Source organism: Salvia miltiorrhiza, chromosome 1, assembly GCF_028751815.1.
Source record: "Salvia miltiorrhiza cultivar Shanhuang (shh) chromosome 1, IMPLAD_Smil_shh, whole genome shotgun sequence".
Classification (NCBI taxonomy): Eukaryota; Viridiplantae; Streptophyta; class Magnoliopsida; order Lamiales; family Lamiaceae; genus Salvia; species Salvia miltiorrhiza.
The window spans coordinates 194081-215772 of NC_080387.1; the positions used below are offsets into that span (position 1 = coordinate 194081).

The following is a 21692-nucleotide window of genomic DNA, read 5'->3' on the forward strand; positions in this document are numbered from 1 at the left end:
TCTCACATTACTCTGACACAGATAAAGGAAGCCAAGTCCAGCGGGTTTCCTCCGAAGGGACTGATAAATCGCCTTCAAATGAGCCAGAGACTAGAGATAGAGAGATCAATGAAGGGAGTAGAAACGAGAAAGAGAAGGAATTTCAAAATGAACTTGAGGGGGACGAGTGCGATCCCTCGAGGGTACCAGATTCTCTCACTGCGGGGGTTGTTTCTAAGAAAGGAACGGCGAACAGACGAGGAGGAGGTCCGAGGAAGAAAACTCAGAAATCAAAAGCCACCGAAAATCAGCATCAAGTTTGGGGCAATTTCATTGCTGATATTGAATCAGAGGGTGAGATGGGCAAGAATGGAAGCGGCTCGCGATCTACTGAGGTGGATTGGGAGAATTCGGAGAGAGATGAAGATACAAGAACATGGATCTTTGCCAAGAAGTTGGGTTTGTCGAGCAATCACCAAGACGCGGTCATGATCGAGCAATTGAAGGAGCAAAGAGCAAAGGCAGGACATCCGACGGTCGTGGGTGATATTGAAACAGGTTTTTAATGAATATTCTATCTTACAACATTAGAGGCTTGGGGAGTTCCATTAAACAGAGTGATATCGGAGAATTGGTTAGGAAAAATGCTTTAGATTTTTGTTTTGTTCAGGAAACCAAAATGGAAATTTTCTGTTCCTCAATGTGTGATAAGTGGTGGGGGAGGAGTAATTTTGATTGGGCTGTGAGGGAGTCAGAAGGCAGATCGGGTGGAATACTATCGGTCTGGAACAAGGATAAGTTTGTGGCAACTAGTAAATGGAACGTGACGGGGGCTGTTATTGTTAATGGGATTTGGCTACAAGGAGGCCTGCATTGTTGTTTTGTTAATGTGTATGCGCCCATGGGAACCACCGAAAAGGAATCTTTGTGGGATACATTACAGCTCATTGCTCTTCAAAACAAAGACTCTTGCCTGTGTTTTCTTGGCGACTTCAACGCAGTGCGTGATCCGGGAGAAAGGGTGGGGAAAGGTGCTGTCTTTAATCAAGCAGATGCAAGGTCTTTTGACGCTTTTATTCGGCAAAGTAATCTGCTGGAAATCAGAACACAGGGGAGAAAGTTTACGTGGTATCAACCTGGTGGAGGATGTAAGAGCAAACTAGACAGATTTATGGTCAACGAGAAATGGATGCAGGAATGGCCGGACACAGTCGGAAGGGGGCTTCAGAGATCAGTGTCGGATCATTGTCCGATCTTTCTGACTACAAAAACCAAGAACTGGGGACCCAAACCTTTTAGGTTCCTCAATTCTTGGCTCTCCCACCCAGATTTTTGCGCGTTGGTAAGGAAATCTTGGGATGAAGCTAAGATTGAAGGATGGAGCTGCTTTGTGTTCAAAGAGAAATTGAAATTGGTGAAGAGTGCGTTGAAAGAGTGGAATCTGAGGATTTATGGCAACATTGAGCACGGATTGACAGATCTTAAGGATGAACTTCAGGAGCTGGACATTTTTGATGACACCTTTGGTCTTGAGGAGAGTGAGACAAGCAGGAGAAATGAATTACGAGCAAAGATTTTCCTTAAATCCAAAGAAAAATGTAGTCTTCTCCAACAAAAGGCGAAAGTCAAATGGGTCAAGGAGGGCGATCTGAATACTAGTTTTTATCACAAAGCAATTGTTGGGAGAAGAAAGAAGAATGAAATTGCAGGGCTTGATGTTGGGGGCTGCTGGATCGAGGATCCAAAGACCATTAAGGAGAACGTCAAAACGTTCTTCGAGAATCACTTCAAGAAGACGCCGCGCGTCCTACCTATGATACCGGGAGATTTCACTGCTCGGAAAGTTTCTGCAGCGAATAATGCGGAGCTGATCAAAACTTTTTCAGAATCAGAAATTAAAGAGGCCATTTGGAGTTGTGACGGTGACAAGAGCCCGGGACCGGATGGCTTTAACCTCAAGTTCTGGAAAGCGTCATGGGAGATTATCAAGAAAGATTTTTTAAAGGTGATGACTGAATTTCACTCCAATGGCAAAATCCCTCGGGGATGTAACTCTTCATTCATCGTTCTCATTCCTAAAAAAGAAGGAGCTTGCTCACTTGAGGAGTTTAGGCCTATTTCACTTATTTGTAGCCTCTACAAAGTCATTGCGAAGGTTTTGGCGAATAGGATGAAACAGGTCATGGATTCAGTTATTTCGGATAATCAGAGCGCCTTCATTGGCGGCCGTTACATCCTTGATGGGGTCGTGGTTCTAAATGAAGCAATCGCGGAGGCTACTAAGAAGAGAAAAGGGAGGATTATCTTCAAGGTGGATTTTGCGAAAGCATATGACTCTGTCGAGTGGGATTTCTTGGATTTAATGCTTCAAAGAATGGATTTTGAACCATTATGGAGGAAATGGATTCGAGGTTGTATCTCCTCGGCGACGACGAATATTTTGGTGAATGGATCTCCATCTGGTGAGGTGTGTTTAGAAAGAGGATTACGGCAGGGGGATCCGCTTTCCCCATTTCTCTTTCTTATTGCAGCGGAGGGGCTCCACTCTTTGATCACGAGAGCTGTTGAGAAGGAGCTGATTAAGCCGGTAAAGGTAGGAAATGATTTCATTTCAATTTCGCACCTCCAATACGCCGATGACACGGTCTTCTTGATGGAGGATGATGAAAGAAATGCAGTGGCAGTTAAAAGGATTCTCAGAGTGTTCCAGCTACTGTCAGGGCTTGCCGTCAATTTCAAAAAATGTTGTCTCTTCGGAGTTGGGGTCGAGGAGGATAAGATCGAGAGGATGGCGGCTGTTTTGGGTTGTGATGTAGGCTCCTTACCTTTCAATTACCTCGGTATTAAAGTGGGTAGCAAGGGCAAAAAGGTTGCTGATTGGAAATACTTGGTTGAGAAGGTGAGAAAGAAAATCGATTCGTGGAAAAATGGGAAGTTCTCTCTCGCGGGCCGAGTGACTTTGGTGAAGGCTGTGCTTCAATCTATACCGATTTACCAGCTCTCTTTTACCTGTTTACCAAAATCAATTGTGAGTTCTCTAAATGCTTTACTTGGTAATTTTCTGTGGGGAGGGGGGTTCTAGTAAAAGTGCGATTGCTTGGGTGAAATGGAAGGTGCTTTGTGCTTCAAAAGATGAAGGAGGCTTGGGGCTTAAAAATATTGAGTGGTTTAATCAGGCACTTGTCGTTAAATGGTTGTGGCGGTACCTTACTGGAAGGGACATGCTTTGGGCTAAAATTGTTAGGTCCATTTATGGTGAGGTTGAGTGGGGAGAGACAGGTCTGGAAAACGCGGGGAAAGGTAGATTTAGAGATGGGTGGTGGCCGAAGATCGTCTCTGCGGCGGGAGGGGCGAGAAATTTTTGGTTTGTTCAAAATTTGAAGCCAAAGGTGGGGGATGGGAAGACCTTTAAATTCTGGAGTCAGTGGTGGGTTGGACAAAAGCCGTTGAAGTTTACTTTTCCTAGACTTTTTCAGTTGAGTGCTAATAAAGAAGCTCCAATCTGTGAAGTTGGGGAATGGACTGATACTGGATGGTGTTGGGATTTAAGGTGGAGAAGAGAGCTATTTGAGAGAGAGAGGGAAGGAGTTTCGGAGTTGCTTAGTCTTGTTTCTGGTACTAATCTGTGTGCAGGTAACAAGGACGGATGGACATGGAGTGGCGACATTGGGAGAGGCTTTACAACCAAGTCCGCTTATGAAGCTATTAAAGATCAAGCAAACGAGACTACGGAGGCGGTGGAGGAAACTGATATGAGTACGAAGGTGTGGAAGATCCCTATTCCAAACAAAGTCAAGCTTACCGCATGGAGAATTTTGAAGAACAGAATTCCGACGTGTGACAATCTCTTGAGAAGAAATGTGATGCTGTGTGATGTCGAGGTGGGATGTAACGCCTGTTTTCATCGGCAGGAATCCACGAACCACTTGTTGATCCACTGTCCAAAGACCTCAAAGGTATGGGAAGCAATCTTTCAATGGCTCGGAGTTAGCATGGCGCAGCCATATGAAGTGTCCTCGCACTTTCAGTTCTTTACTAGTTTGAGTGGCCGGAAAAGAAATAAGAAGCTCTTGATGGCTCTTTGGTGTTGTACTACTTGGCTTATCTGGAAAATGCGTAATGAGAGTAGATTTGAGAACAAAAGATGGGAGAGTGCAAACCTGTTTGGAGAAATCAAAGCTAGAGTGTGGAGTTGGGGTAGAATTTTTGGTTTTGTTAATGATGGAGTTGGGATTCATAGGTGGATGTCGAATGATGAATCCCCCATGATTTTGTAATCTTCTTGGTACTACTGGTGCCTTTTCGTTCTATAATATTTACTTTTCTTATCAAAAAAAAAAAGATACCATTACTTAATTCATAAAAAATGTTGAAATCGCGAACTTTGCTCGACATGCTCGACTAATGCACCTCGAGAATGTCGAGCATCAGTGGTAAATACACTAATGCTCGATATGTATTAGTCGAGCATTGCGTATTTGTGTTAAATATATTAATGCTCGACATGCTCGACTTCTGCGAGTCGAGCAATAGTGATAAATACTCCAATGCTCGACATGTTCAACCATTGCGAGTCAAGCAATCGAGCATTTGTAGTCGGACACTCTTAGAAGATACACTAATGCTCGACATTTATCGATTATAAGTCGAACATCAGTTGTCGAGTATTAGTGCAAAATACATTAATACTCGACATAAGGGTAAAAATGTTCTAAATGAGTATATTTATATATTTTATAAAAAGTGGATAATTTTTTATATTTTATCTTTCAGAATGGGTGGGGTGTATTATATGTTAGGTCCGGAGGGTCTCGAATAGGTGTATGGGGGGGAGAATACACCTATAGACTATTTTTCTCTAAAAAACCAGAGGGATCTCAAGATAGAGATCAAAACGAAACTTTACACGCAAACTTAGACGCCTGTTAACTGAAAAGAGTTTTAACCAAACAGGGTTGACGACTGATACTGAAATACTCTTCAGTAAAGAGTTATTAGTTAAGTCACTGAAACTTAACTGATGCAAGTTAAGGCTTCAGTCGAGTTTGCTAAAACAAAGATGTTACAAGTCTTCCTGACTATCAGAGGATAGATCAGTCAGACTGATAACATACGCAGCGGAAATAACTTTGTTTCGAAATCGCCTTTGTTGAGCACGTTGTTAGTCTTAGGTTTCTCTATGCATTTAATCAATATTCAGTTTATCAATTGAAAGAGCACAAGTAAGAATGTAAAACTGAAAGTTGTAAATGACACAGAGATTTTTACGTGGTTCGGAAAACACTTCCTACATCCACGGTCAGTTGATCAGACCAACAACTTTACTCCGCAAGTGCTTTTACTGGTGCACTGCAAACCTATCCATGTGCTTAGCCGGGTGCACACAACCGAAACAACTGAAAATCCAATCTTCAGAACCAACACTTCACTCGCGCTGGATTTTCCACTCCTAGCACGAACCTGCACTAGGATCTCACGCAGTCAGAGTACCTTCCTGAACTCATATTCAACTCAAACACTCGATTCTGTATCTCGAAGGGAGGTTTGAAATCTTGCCAACTAAACTTCAAAGAACAAGTTCTTTGGAGTTAGTTTTGACCTAGGCTCTGGGTAAACAGATGTTTGCCTAAGGTCTAAGAGAATGTATATAATCAGCAGTGACTGATTTTTGGCTTTGGTATTCTCTTCTTCGATTCAAGCTTTGGAGAGGTTAAGTTTTGGGCTGAGTCGCAATTTTGGCAGAGCTTCAGCTTGAGTTGTTGAATCGGTGAAGATTGAAGTGATCCTCGAGCGCTATTTATAGGAGAGGTCTTGAATAGATCCGTTGGCGGAGAACGTCTTCAAGATTTCTTCCGTTGGAGAGCTTTTTGAATTTGGGCTGAGGCTTCAATCTTCGAGGTTCCTTGTTTGGTGAGAACAGCTATGTTGAAGAGCAGGAGATTTGACATCTCTGATAAAGTAGCCACCAAATAGGAATGACCTCTGCAGAGAGGGATGATCCTGAGATCTCTGCATTTAATGCGGCTGTACTTTTGGAGTACGTGGCTTCCTTTGAACGTTGGAGGTTCAGTCCGAGGAAGAATGTTTAACTGACTTTAGTATTAGTCCGCTGAATCCACGTGACACGCATTAAGTAATCAATTCCGGATTGATTCTTCAACTGATACTTCAGTTGGTAACTCCAGTCTTCAGTCTTCAGTCCTTCGTCCTTCGTCCTTCAGTCTTCAGTCATCAGAACAACAAACTAAACTAGAAAAGAACTCTAACACTTGAGTTCGAACATTTCTAGTCTATTACAATTAAGGCCTATGGATTTTGGTATAATCAAAATAAGGATTAGGATATTTCAATAAGTTCCCAACATTATATATCATTTTGCCCCTTTTGAAATTATTGTAACCGATTGCATCCCATATTTTATAGGATTTTTTGTGATTGACTATGGAAGGTTTTATTATTTCTTCACCTTCATTCAAGTACTAATATATTCGTCCGTGCGATGCACGGCGAGCATCGAAATTAAACGATATATTTAAATAAATAAATATAAATATTAAATAGAATTAAAATATAAATAAATATAAAATATACTTTAAAAATAAAATAAAATAAAATAATTCAAATCAATTACCTAATATTTGAATTTTAAAACGTAAATTTTAAACTTTGTATAAAGTGTATTGATAATTATATATAGTTATTAAACTCCAATTTTCTTGTTTCGGCCATATTTTTCTCGTCCGAACTCCAATTTGCGATCCGTTTATGCTCACAAACTCACATCGAGACGATCTAAAATTTTGATACAAACCCTGTTTCCAAGTTCAGCTTTAATATTTCTATAAATTTTATCAAAGCACGAGCAAGTATCACATTTCACAAGATAAAGCAATTTAAGCACATAATAATCATCAAACACTCAATTCTCTATATAAAATTAACATCATGAGACCAAAAAATAATATAAAAGCGAGTGTTATCAAATATCAGAAGAATATTGTCCATTAAGAGCATACTCGGACTCGCTGATGTGGTAATTTGGAAGCTGGAAACTGGCTTCATTGTTGGAGGCACCTTATGCTCAAAGCACCAACGCTCGTTAGTCTCGAGCGAACGCTGGACAGAAGAGATGTGAAAGAATTCACAGAAATCTCGTGTGATGAGGTGAGATTTCTCTCTTTATATTTTTGAAGGACAATCCATGAAAATCTGTAGAATTTTAAAATCCACAGACTTTTGGATACTTAATGATTTTTTAAGACTTTTTAAAATCCATATTAAATACATCTAGATTTTTAAAGACTTTCAAAAGTCTGGATTGAATACCTCCAAACTTTTAAAATCCTAAAAAATCCTACAGACTCTACAACCAATACACCCCCTTAAACTGATATCAAAACAAGCACTAGACTTGAACTTATCACCTTGCCCTAATAAGGTAAAATCTTATTTTTACGCCATTATATATATGTCACATTTCCTGTCAACCATAATGGAACGCATTTCTTCAAATTCTCCCACTGAAAATAAACTTTCATGGTGTTTATGAGTAAAAATATGAATAATTTTTGGTCTAAGCACCACGTACAAGGTCTTGGAAGAAATAAGCACACCAAAATCACATCTTATCCATTATTTGAGGAGGCCTATGTATAAAAATATGTAGAAAGAATTAGGTATGTCTATTAGCATTGGTCGTCATGTTGTTGGGAATCATTTAATTGTGTTTTCTGTGTAATTTAAATGTGGCAAAAATTAGGAAGAAATATTATCAAATAGAATGCGCGGAATTCAGCCCAACCCAATGCCGCAAACAAGCCCAAGCCCAAGTCCAGGTAAAGTGCCCATTTGTATGTTCAGATTTTAATAGAGATCTGAATGCGACAGATGTCAGGTAAGAGTTGTACACGACTCACAACCACAAGAATGAGCAATAATTGTAGATTCTGCAAAATTTATTTATTTTTGAAAGGAGATATCGTAATTTAAGGTACACGCATCTAATGTGAAGTGCAGCAGTATAGACCAAAATATATTATATAATTAAATAAGCAATTCGCATGCTGGCGAAACCTTTATATCATACAAGATGGGAAAATAATCGTACGCAGGAGAACCACACAAATTAAAGGTGAAAAAACTACACACGCAGTCGGAATTGAAGCCAAGACCTTTCACAAAGGAGAGTCTTTGAGTGTCTCACCTTCGTCACTTTAGCTTCGTCCACCAAAATGATGTAATTTTGATTACATAAAATTTGAAATAATTAGGAATTAAACTCTTATCTTTCCCCCTCCTGACCATTCAATGTTCTCTTAAGTTGCTGCGCTCAACGGTTCTAGTCCGCTTCAAGCTTCAATTTTTGGTTAATCTAATTTAGATCAAGCTAAGGACCACCACTTTAATTCATCTACTTTGCAACACCCTTCTGTAACTCTTAGATTCTCGTATCAATTTCGATTTTGCCACGTCAAATTCAATTTTATGTGCAAACTCTTAAATTCATATATTATTATGTTGAAAAATAAAAAGTTAAATATCAGTTTTTGGTCTATTGTTTAGGCGTTTTCTTAAAAATATCCTATCCTAAGCATAATTACAAAATAATATCTATCATCTCATTTTCAATTTTTTACTTATGAGTTATGGCCCGTAAAAATTTTCTGGCGATCGGTATTTGACGTGTTTCGGCCAAAGTGTCATTGTCATTAGTACACGTCAGCATTAAAAAAATAAAGAAAAAGGGCTAATATTAGTTTTTGGCCCAACGTTTGGGCGTTTTCTCAAATATATCACACCCTAAACATATTTACAAAACAATACCCATCGTTTTAATACTGACGTATACTAATGACATGGCACTTGGCCGGAACACGTCAAATACCGGTCATCGAAAAAATTTTGCGGGCCATAAATAAGAAAAAAAATGAAACGATTGATATTATTTTGTAATTATGCTTAGGGTGGGATATTTTTGAAAAAACGTCCCAACGATGAGCCAAAAAACTGATATTTACTCAAAATAAAATTATGTACAATTTCATAAAATAATGAAAGTTCATGTATTTATGAGTAATTATTGAATAAGTATAGTAAGGCACATAAATTTTGCATTATCTCATTGAATTTGAAGGATTAGTAATTTCAATGATCTTCTTCTCAAAAAATAATTTCAAATATCTTTAAGAGGGTGTTTGGCTAAACTTATTTTAAAGAGCTTATAAGTTCTTGGAGCTTAATTAAGAGCTTAATAATGTATAAGTTGTCATAGTATTTGGATAATTGAAGTTAGAGAGAGAATTTTTAGTTAGAAGAGATTAACTTAAAATGGTATATGATGAAAATAATAAATTATAATTGAATAATTTTTGTAAAATGATTGTTGCATATAATTTATTTTTTGAGAACTACTGAAACTTATTTTGCCAAATATTTTAAAAGAGTTTATAAATTTCTAAACAGTTTATAAGCTATAATTTAAAGAGTTTATAAACTCATCTAGTTTACCTTAAAAAATGAAAAACCTATACGCCTCGAATTGGACGATTTTCCCTCCTATCTCTAAAAAAGAAAGAAAGAAGAGTTTATAAATTTATAAACAGTTTATAAGCTATAATTTAACGAGTTTAAGGGATAGTTGAGTATTATCTGGATCGGGTCACTTGACATTTATGTATATCACATAGAACCGAATATGCATGATATCTATTAATACGATTAAGCCTTAACCTATGTGGCATATCTAAAATCTCACCATTTCAAAATTTACCATATATAATCTTCATCATTTATTAATTAATTAACTATTACATTCTATATATTTTTATTAAATAAAGCTTTTATTAAAGGGGAAAAAAAAAACCAAGAACCCGTGAGAGCACAAGAGAGAGCAAACTACGGGCGAGCCTCATTAAAACCTTTTAAGTAAACCCGCAAGGGAAAAACCTTAAAAGGAAAAAGAGTACTCGTAGAAGAAGAAAACAAACCCAGCGTTGAAGCGGAATGAGAAAACTTCGGAGGTTCCGGCCGAACCATCACCCCTAAGTATCTCGGCTTCAACGAGCTAGGAAGAACAAGAGACAAAACAAAAGACAGCCAAACACGAAACGAAATTGAAAGGGAAAACACCATCAACGGGCAAAAAATACGCAGCTCAGTCGGACCCAACCTCCACTGCCGAAAACGTGGAAGACCAACCAGCACCAGGTCCAACAACAAAACCAGATCTCGATCACCGCCATCCAACAAATGGCACCCCATCTGCTCGAAGAAAAGCCACACCCAGAAACCACGACCGCAAGGTGTATGACAAAAGTCCACAGAAAACCCATCGCACGAGACATCAACAGCGCCCCTGAACGAACCACCCATTCTGCCCAACCAAGCACAAAAACACACGCTCGACATGCTCAGACCACACGAACATGGCTATGTGTAGACATGTCAGCAACCACCGCTTGCGAGATCTCAGGAATCGCCAAGGGCCACCATCCCTCTTGTCTTTCACCGTTGGCCATAATATCCGCAGGCTTGTTACCCTCTCTATAAATATGACTCACCATTAAAGTGAAGTCCTGGAGCCAGCGAATGACACCCTTCCATGACGCTATAAAACGCCACGGAATGTCCAACGACTTTGACTGCAAGAGATGTACCACGTACATCGAGTCGGATTCTACCCACAGGTGTAACCAGTTTCGATCATGAGCAATGTTTATAGCCGTTATAACTGCGAGCAACTCGGCTTCGAAAGCAAAACCTACGCCCCCTTTGATGTGGAAGCAGCCCCGCACCACCGACCAACTATCCCTGAAAACTCCACCCGCCGCAATAGCGCCCGGAGCACCTATAGCAGATCCGTCGGTATTAAATTTGATCCATTGATTAACCGGAGGCCACCAGTAAACTTCAATCATACGAGGCGGGAGAGCAGGACGAGTAGCAACACCTAGCTTCCTCGTGGTCAAATAATCCATCCAAGTATTCTTACTATTGCCAAGAGTTGCAAAACTGTTATCCATCTCTTTAAAGAAAGTTTTCACAAAGATCAGAATCGGTTGGGACTCAAAACTAGCGTTATCAAACGAATTCCTACTATCCCAAATTTTCCACATGGTCGTAATAATGCCTGCCTTCCAAAAAGCTTGAATATGCGGACTGAAAGACGAGTTCCAAGCTTCCACAAGAGAAGAATGACTATCCTGAGAGCCCAAACTGATGTCTTTATCAAACCAAGACAAGAACTCTTTCCAAATGAGTCGCACTTTATCACATTGCCACATAATATGATTAATATTTTCCTCATCTCGAAAGCATATGGGACACCCATTTGGAGCAATCATACCTTGCCGAATAAGGACATCCAAAGTTGGGAGGCGCCCATGAATGATTCTCCAACACAAAATGGATCTACGAACCGGGATAAACGGCTCCCAGATCCACTTACCCCAAGTCACCTGAGGGAAACGATGGCCAATACTCAAGAAAGCCAGAGCCGCCGAGACCTCTCCTTTAACAGAGTGTTTCCAGTATCTACGATCAATATCTCCCGTCATAGGCAGTAAGAGAATGTCAGCGACAACCTTCGGGAATCTATTGACGAAAGAAGAAGAAAAATGCCAAACACCATCGTAGAAGTAATCTTGAACAGAATAATTCAGAAAAGCATGCATGTAATGCGGGATCCGAATTTTATCCACCAATTTATATCCAAGCCAATCATCTTTCCAGAAATAGGTGTTATCGCCACGCTCAATGCAAGAGTACGAATCATCCACAAGTCGATTCACTTCATGCTTTACACCAATCCAGATAGTGGAATTTGCAATCGAAAATTTAGCATAACCAAAATGGTTAAGATACCTGGACCGAATAATTTGATGCGCCCAATCCTGACCTTTTATCATTCTCCAAGCCAGCTTCATTAGATACGATTGATTCATCAAAGTAAAGGAACGAATCCCTAGCCCCCCTTCCTCTTTAGGCGAGCAAACTCTTCCCCAACTGACAGAGCATTTAGGCTTCGTATCCGTGCTCCCTGTCCACACGAAGTTTCTGCATTTCCTGTCAAGCTCGTGTAAAAGCGCCTTAGGCCACTTGTATACCATCATTGAATGCACGATTGAGCTTTGAATAACTGACTGCACAAGACACATTCTTCCCGCCATAGATAGCTGCATCCCTTTCCATCTAGCAAACTTATGCACGATCCTATCAAAAATCGGCATAAAATAGGATGCACGTGGCCTACCAACAAAGATAGGAACCCCCAAATATGTCATTGGAAGAGTACCAATAGAAAAACCCAACGCACGACGGATAGCTCTCCGTCTATCCGTAGGAACACGGCTAGCAAAATAAATATTGGATTTCTCTTGACTGCATTGCTGCCCCGAAATAGAACCATAATAGCTGAGAATCTCCTGAATTTTCTGACTATTTCTAACAGTAGCTTTACAGAAGATGATGATGTCATCCGCATAGAAAAGATGCGTCGGGAAATCAGAAACCCGACTAAACCCCATGGGAACCAAGCGTCTAGACTCCACGCAGCTGCTTATAATACGACTTAGAACATCTTCAGCGATCCCAAATAAAATAGGAGATAAGTCTCACCCCTCGAGAGCACGCAAAATAACCGCTGAGCCTACCATTATAGGAAATAGAAAGCCTCGCAGATTCAAAAATGATCTGTATCCAACGGATAAAACGCTCATCATAGCTATTGGCGCGAAGCACTTGTATAATGAAGCCCCAACGAATAGTATCGAACGCCTTCCGAATATCGATTTTACAAGCCATATTCATTCCTCGGCCCGTACGCTGCATGCAATTAAAGCCCTCAGAGCTTAGCATAATACAATCATGTATGTTGTAACCGCTAATAAAACCAAATTGGTTATCGGAAACGTGAGAGGCAGCCACCGCATTGAGTCGGATCGCCAAAATCTTCGAGATAATCTTGAAGAAAAAATTAGAAAGCACAATAGGTCTAAGATCCGCAACCGTGTTAACATTGTCTTTCTTAGGAATAAGAACCATATTGCTAGCATTACAACCAACAGGCAGATAAGAGCGGCGGAAAAAAGTCTGAACCCCCGAAATCACATCATTCTTAATAACATTCCAACATTTCTGAAAGAACATTCCCGAAAAGCCATCCGGACCCGGAGCGCTATTAACGTCCATACTAAACACCGCGGCTGCGATCTCGCCTTCATCCGGTTCACGAACAAGCATAATATTTTGAGCTTCGGTAACACCCGACCCAACGTAAGCATCAATCACAAACTGTTCCTCCAGCGGGCTACCATCATCGGTGAATAATGAAGAAACTATTACATTCTATATAAAGATTCATTAATCATAATAAATATAATTAACAATAAATAAATAAATATATATATATATAATAATATTAACATTACATATAATCTAAATTAATAAATTTTATTATTTATTTTTTCAAGATAAAAATTAGATTTACATGTCTGATAAAAAAAAATTATAATCTATATACGATAAATTATTTTAATTGAATGTTAGTGATTAGATGTATATTTGTGATGTTGTGTGAAGTCGAGGTCGGATGTAACGCATGTGATGTTGTGAAGTCGATAAATCATAGGTTGAATGTTAGTGATTAGATATATAATTGACAATCTCTTGAGAAGAAATGTGATGTTATGTGAAGTCGAGGTCGGATGTAACGCCTGTTTTCATCGGCAGGAATCCACGAACCACTTGTTGATCCACTGTCCAAAGACCTCAAAGGTATGGGAAGCAATCTTTCAATGGCTCGGAGTTAGCATGGCGCAGCCATATGACGTGTCCTCGCACTTTCAGTTCTTTACTAGTTTGAGTGGCCGGAAAAGAAATAAGAAGCTCTTGATGGCTCTTTGGTGTTGTACTACTTGGCTTATTTGGAAAATGCGTAATGAGAGTAGATTTGAGAACAAAAGATGGGAGAGTGAAAACTTGTTTGGAGAAATCAAAGCTAGAGTGTGGAGTTGGGGTAGAATTTTTGGTTTTGTTAATGATGGAGTTGGGATTCATAGGTGGATGTCGAATTATGAATCCCCGCTGATTTTGTAATCTTCTTGGTACTACTGGTGCCTTTTCGTTCTATAATATTTACTTTCCTTATCAAAAAAAAAAAAGATGTATATTTGTTATTAATTTTAGGGTTATTAGGCTGTAAATACACGAACTTTTTATATTTTCTGAAATTTAACATGACTTTTATTTTTAGCCCACAAATACACGAATTTAACATTTTTTCTAATTTTTGACATCGACAAGAAAAATTCTAATTTACTATTAATGTGAAGGTCAGGATACCATGTCATTCACTCTCAAATCAAAATAATGAATCAAATTATTCTTTTCAAGTGCATATTTCGTAGTCCACATCATGTATTCCGGCCTCCACCTCAACAATAAATATAATTTTTTCATGTCGATGTCAAAAATCAGAAAAAATGATAAGTTCGTGTATTTGTGGGCTAAAAATAAAAGTCATGTTAAATTTTAGAAAATATAAAAAGTTCATGTATTTACAGGCTAATAACCCTTAATTTTATATTTCTCAATAGTGTACATATTATATGTATATGTTGCAATATATTATATTGTATGAATATATATATATATATATAATATTTATATTCTTAATTTTTAATAAAAAATAATTTTAAATTAAGTTTGAATTGAGACATGCACGTATATGTAAATTATAAACGGGTCCGGTCATTGATTTACATGTTTGCATAATAAGGCACAAATTCTATAAACTGATTACTTTAAAACAAAATCTTATTTTATGTCTATCAAAATAATAAAAATTTTATTTTTATTTTTTATAAAATAAATCCATACATTTTATTTATATAGGGAAGAAAAATATATTTTTCATTTCTACAAACTTTATTTGTTTCTGTTCGTCCATTACTACAATAATAATAATAATAATAATAATAATAATAATAATAATAATAATAATAATAATAATAATAATAATAATAATAATAATAATAATAATAATAATAATAATAATAATAATAATAATAATATCTATTTTATAATACGATTATGCCTTAGCCTACGTGGCAGGCCTCAAATTCTTTCTTTTCAATTTCAATCTCCAACGTGGCATTTGAGAATCCAATATATATATATTCTCATTCTCACTTTTAAAACAAAAGTCACGCCTCCCTCTTCCTCACGCCTCCCTCTTCCTCACCCCATCGCCGCCGTCCCTGAATCCGGTCGGCGTCGTCTCCCCCTTCACTGTCTCTCTCTTCTCTCAATCCTTTTCTCTCGCTAAAGTCGATTGCACACTCAAATCGAGCCCTAATTCCCCACTTAAACTGTCCGCCTCTCTCTCCCTCTAAATTCAGGCGTCGCCGCCGTCCTAAGGGCGGCGTTGCTCCGCCTCATCTCTGACTCCCTTTTCCATTCCTTAATTAGTTCGATTATGTTTCCACTTCTTAAACCCATGAGAATTCTCCATTCGAAGCAATTAATACAAGAGCCCTAAGATTTCTTTTTCCTATAACCCGTTGTCGTTCCTTCTTCTAGACTCCAGCGAAATAGTCACCGCTGAGCTTGCGGTTCGTCCGCCGCCGAGTCACCGCTGAGCCCTGGAGTTCGTCCACCGTGCCGTCGACCCCCACCCCACCGACGACTTCTCTATTTTGATACCTCCATTTCCTGATCTGTCGTGATTCTTCCTACACACCTATGGTAAGTATTAAATTAGTTTCCTAATTTAATAACGTGTTTCACTATTTTAAATATAGAATGATTATTATTTTAGAAAGAGCAAATTTTGGAAAGAATTTTGCCATCTGCTATCAAGTGTGTTGTGATTGTTGCATGGAAGCAATATGATTTATCAACTCTGATGAGGGGTGAAATATGCAAGGTCCTAAGATCAGGACATGTGGCTTTGCTTGGAATACCAAAGTGGAATACCAAAGATGAACAGCAGGGAGCAAAGAAGCTGTGAGAAATAGACAGAGGGAAAAGTCTAGAGCAGAGCTAACCAGAGCAGAGTTGGCAGAGCAAAGCTTCCAGAGCAGAGCTGCCAGAGCAGAGCTTCTTGAGCAAAGCTTCCAGAGCCAGAGCTAACCAGAGCAGAAGGCCAGAGCCAAGTTGCCAGAGCAGAGCTGCCAAAGCAGAGATGCCAGAGCCAGAGCTAGCCAGAGCAAATATGCCAGAGCCAGAGCTAACCAAAGCAGAGATGCTAGAGCAAAGCTTCCAGAGCAGAGCTGCCAGAGCCAGAGCTAACCAAAGCAGAGCTTCCAGAGCAGAGCTGCCAGAGCTAAGTCATTAAAGTCAGAGCTAGAGCCAACTCGCCAGATCCAGAGTCAGAGCTAAGTCGTTAGAGTTAGAGTTAGAGTTAGAGTCAGAGCCAAATCGCCAGATCCAGAGTCAGAGCTAAGCTATTGGAGCCAGAGCGCAGAGCCACACGCCAAAGACAATTCGCCAGAAGGCGGAGCTACTTAGCAGAGCGGAGCCAAAGAGTAGAAGTCTGCCCCAAAGAAGGAAATCCAGAGCTACTAGACAGAGCGGGATGATGAGGACAGAATCCAGCTCTGTAATTAGGGGACAACGACCTGACAAGTTATAATCTAATAATAGCCTTAATTAGTTTAATGGCGATAATGCAGAATAGATGACCAAACGAATTTACTACTTTACCCTGACTGTAATGCCTATAAATACCTACGATGATGAAATAAAGCACACGCTCTCTCTTTTACTGCTTTAAGAACTCTTCTCTTTCCTTTCTCTCTAGAGTTTGAACTAATAAAATTACATATATAAATAAAATATCTAAATTGTTAGAGTTATGTTTGTTAGATAGTTGACAATTGGAGACATGGTTGAATATAATTTCATATTTGATGATGCTCTCTCAAACTCTAGATGAGATGATGCTCAAAACTCTAGACGAGATGATGCTCTTTCAAGTTTTAGACGAGATGATTCTCTTTCAAGTTTCAGACAAGATGATGCTCAGAAGTTAGAGGTGATCTGTCAAGTTTGCAACGAGATGATGCCCACAACTTGGTTGGTCTTAAAACTCCAAATGATACGATGTTAGATAAATCAGTTATGGTCTTTTAAATATCAGGCGAGATTATTTTCATAATTAGTTATGCTTTTAGAAGTTCGGAATTATATGATACTCACAATTCAATTATGATTTTTCAAACACCATATAAAATTATGGTCAAAAGGCAAAATAAAAAAAATTGAACAAAATTAATAAATCTTGTAACAACAAATGCAACAAATCAATCCTCCATCATACCTATGTCAAATTTATATGTATTTCTACGCGTCAACTTTTTATAAAATTTCATATGAAAACTAATAGGTATTTTTATGATCTCAACAAAATTAATAATTTAATTACTAAAAGTTGTTGAGATTAATATAATTTAAAATGTATTACTAATTTAATTTAATTTAATTAATTATATAAATAATTTACATAAAAAATTATTTTACATAATTATCATAAGAATAACATAAAATATATAAATTGCAAGAAAATATGTACCCGTCGAATTTCGACGGGTAATACACTAGTGTATTATAATAATGGAACTAAAACATATAATGAAACACAAAACAATATCCAAACTAAATATAAAAGTTTGTTTCATGCAATTAATCCCTTATAATTGCGAGAATGAAATATCTATTTATATGTACGCCAAATTGACGCCGCAAACCTTGTAAATCCTAAAGATTTCTTCAACTATTCCTTCCTAAATTTTGGTACATAAAAGTATGTCGTGGATAGGGTGTTTAAACCGCTTCAAGTTTTTAGGCATTACTTGATCGGGTATTGAGTGCTTGTTTATTGATGAAAATGATAATTGGGTCACTAAAAATGCAATATTTCCAGATATTCGATATACTTGTATCTAATTATTTAATTTAAATTAATTTGAAATTACAATATAATTAATTGAACAAAAAAACCCAAAAGATATATGATTACATAATTTAAATTTAAATTAACCTTTTATTTATTTATTTATAAAATTTGGATATTAGGGTACTGCAATTGAAAAAATGGATCAAAACATTCAGATGATGTTTACTTTGCATGATCGATAAAAAGCATTATTGATTATTTTTATCTTTAACAGCAGAATTTTTTCAATCCCATAATTTTAATGAAATAAGTATCAAATAAAATTAGGTTAATAAAAGGTCTTAAAATATTTTAAAATTCTAATTTATTAAATAAATAATAAATTAATCTTATTACTTTGTCTATTAATTAAGATCAATCCTTCGTAGGGATGGCAACGGGCCGGATCTGGACCGGATCTCATCAATATCAGATCTAGATCCGTTTTAATCTATCAGATCCAGATCCGCGGATCAGAAAATTTTGGATCCAGATCCGTCAGATCCACGGGTCCAGATCCATGGATCTATTATTTTTAAATTAAATTTAAAAAAAAAGTCACAAAATGAACATCTAATTTTAATCATGAAAAATATTGCACAAAATACATTCATGCAATATAAAGATAAAATAAATTTTTAATTTTTAATTATAATTCTAAATGATAGTGTATTGTTTATAATTTTTAATATATTTAATATTGTTGATGAAATAACTATAAAATATAAAAATATATATATAAATAAAACGGATCCACGGGTCGGATCCGGATCTGAAATTTTCAGATCCAAATCCAGATCCGTTTTTAAAATTAAGATTTAGATCTGGATCCAGATCCATTAAGTCCCAAAAATTGAGATCTAGACCCTGAAAAACGAATCTGAATCCACGGATCTGAACCAGGTCCAAAATCCATTGCCATCCCTAATCCTTGGAAACAGACGTCCCTCAAAAGTATAGGAAATGAAATTGGAATTGCGTAGAGGTTATTAATTTTACAATTAATGGGTCCCACTCACAAATCACAACAACTAAAACCTCGTCGTCTGTGTCTCATTTTTGGTTTGAAAAGAATAAATAATGCATGAGGTGACGCAATCTAAATCTGTCAGCCACTGACATCACATCTCTTACGTGAATGTTGGAATTAGTCGTCTTTGAAAGCTATAAATTGTAGTGAGAATGAGTTTGGTTTGGTAAATGGAAATGAGCGAAAACAGCAGAGTGAGTGAGCGTAGGGAAGAAGATATAGAGATATTGGTGGCGCTGTTGAAGAATAAAGTGCAGCAACTGCAGACTAACAAGAGAAAGAGATGGCCAACATCAACATCAACATCGCCCAGCGGCTGGACGCCGGCTTTCCAGCTCCAGGATTTTACCACCGACATAAACTTCAAAAAGCCCGCGCCGCTGCCGCCGCCGCCTTGTAATAATTTTGATATAAACGGAACTTCAAATTCACCGTCTTCTCCCAACCTTAAACTCCGACTTTGAGTTTTGCTTACATTAATTATGTGATGTGCCATACTGTTGTTTTGCTTACATTTAATTAATTACCATATATAGCTCAATGGATAATTGAATATTTATCTTTTCCCGTACTTGTTTTTTTTTCTATTACTTATATATATAAATGATCAAAATAATCCGGCGAAGAATATAAATTGTTGTATTGGCTTAAATAAATAGTTAATATTGAGAATGAGGGTTGAGTTGCAGTGCGCGCGTTTACTTTAATTATAAATTTTTTATTGAAAAATGATAAATAAGAAAAAATGAGAAAATGTTATTATTTTCTATCATAGTAAACATGTGAAAATGATTTTTAAAAAAAATGGCTGAAAATAAATTTTTTCTCTCATTTTTCATCCCTAGGTATATGAAATACGAACCAACTATCATCTCAAACTGAATAAGATTACACATTTATTAGTTTAAAAAAAAATAGGCATATTTGATTTTTGATATTTAGATATCTCATCCCGAAAATCTTTCACATTTCATTCTTTGTTGTTCATGTAATTTATGTTGTTCATAAAATTGTTATTACTATGTACATGTAATTTTTGGAATTTTTTGTTTAATCTTATTGTTCAAACAATTTAAGATAATATGCGAGAAGATTGAGAGCTCTTATTTTTGGAATAAAACTATAATGACCATAAATATTTACTCTACCCATCCCATTAAAAATGGCCTATATTCCATTTTGGATTATCCCATTATAAGTGACACATTTTCATAAATAAAAAATTTTAACTCTTAAAAAGTTGTAGGTCATACCACTTTCAACTCATTTATACATTCTCCTTAATTTTCGTGTCAAAAAGTTTTGAGTCACTTATAGTAGGATAGATAGAGTATATAGAATCTCTTGATTATAAAGTTGAAAATGATTACCATTAAAATTAGAGGATAATAAATTATTGATAATTAATCTTGACCATTAAATTACGAAAAATAGAAGGATCCCAGTAATGTTTAGTTCTCATTTAAAATAAATATTAATAGGTTCATCTTTTTTGGGTGTGGAAATTAAGAATCTTATATTTTAGGAGAAAAGGGTGTGATCTATACTAATTATATAAAAACAAGGAAAACAAGCTTATTTAGAGTGTGGGCCCCGTCCATGTGTTTCATGCATGAATGTGTTTGGCATGGGCCGGTGCTAATATGGTTTACTAGTTGAACGGGTCAAGATGATTTGGTAGGCCCAATAACATGATTATTGGGCCTCCATGTTGCTACTGCCTCAAAATAATAGCCCATGATCCCATCCAGATACACCCGATCATTTATTATTAACGGTTTTGTATAGGCTCTACATCATTCCACCTTTTTTTCTCATCTCTCCTTTTTTTCTTTTTGTAAGATAGGAAAAAAAAAATCATACTTATAAAAATATATAAAAAGTACCTACTCTTATCATATTACCCTTTAGCATGTGGTGCACATTAGACTAATTTTAGCTAATGCACGCTCACACACTCACACGACGCACGATTTGACGTATAAACGTGTATTAGGTCAGTTTTATTAATACATACTCGTATAATCTAGTGTGTAAGGATGTATTGATCGTGTTTTGTGTAAGTTAATGTACGCTTACACATTCGCACGATCAAGCGTATAAAGATAAACACAATCTGCACTGACATTATCGACGGAGGGAAAGCCAATCCCGTTGTAGTCGGAAAAAGCTCAGAGATTAATCCTAGTGAACACCACGTTGAAATCAAACTCATTGTTATCGTACGCCGGTTTCCTGCTGCTGCTTGTGTGAATTTGCCATGCGACTAGAGGGCGTAAGGGCGGCACGTCGGAGAAGAGAAAGTGTCGTGATGGTTCAGATGAGAAAAAAAAAAAAAAGGCGATGGCGGAGGCGGATGATGCGAGATCCGATTGCTTTGTGGAGAGTTTGGATGAAAGATCGGAGTTCCTAAGCAGGCAGATGTCGAGGAAAGGGTGGAAGCTGAGTTTGGATTTGATTAATAAGAAATCGGTTAAGGCGAAGGTTCGTCATTGGATCATTCTCTGAGTTTGTGTGGAAGATGGCATTTATCTTTTTTCGGCATGAGTAGTGAAGATGACGAATAGTTTTATTTTGCTTATTTTATTCATTAATTAAGGGTAAAAATGTCTTTTCATACAAAAATTGGGTAGTTTTTATAGTGGACATAATTTGTTTTTGCTATATAAAATTGGGTATTTTTAAATGTTGCCCCTTCTTGTTCTACTTTTTTTTAGTTCTTTTAATTGATGCAAAAAATAAATACAA

General features: G+C 37.2%; 1 protein-coding gene across 1 annotated transcript; it reads left to right on the plus strand.

Annotated features, from left to right (window-relative positions):
- Positions 1-679: 679 nt before the first annotated feature.
- On the plus strand, positions 680-3616 carry LOC131006426 (uncharacterized). Its single transcript, XM_057933595.1, has 5 exons — positions 680-1226; positions 1458-1577; positions 1689-1984; positions 2135-2322; positions 3613-3616. Exons 1-5 carry the CDS (start codon positions 680-682, stop codon positions 3614-3616), a joined length of 1155 nt encoding a protein of 384 aa, XP_057789578.1.
- Positions 3617-21692: the final 18076 nt, after the last annotated feature.

Excerpts from the sequence above, each read along its gene's own strand:
- LOC131006426 (XM_057933595.1), top strand. The coding sequence starts at position 680 with ATGTGTGATAAGTGGTGGGGGAGGAGTAATTTTGATTGGGCTGTGAGG. Across the intron at positions 1,227-1,457 it reads GAGATCAGTGTCGGATCATT|ATCTTAAGGATGAACTTCAG; the intron begins GTCCGATCTTTC and ends ACGGATTGACAG. Across the intron at positions 1,985-2,134 it reads TCAAGAAAGATTTTTTAAAG|GTTTTGGCGAATAGGATGAA; the intron begins GTGATGACTGAA and ends GTCATTGCGAAG.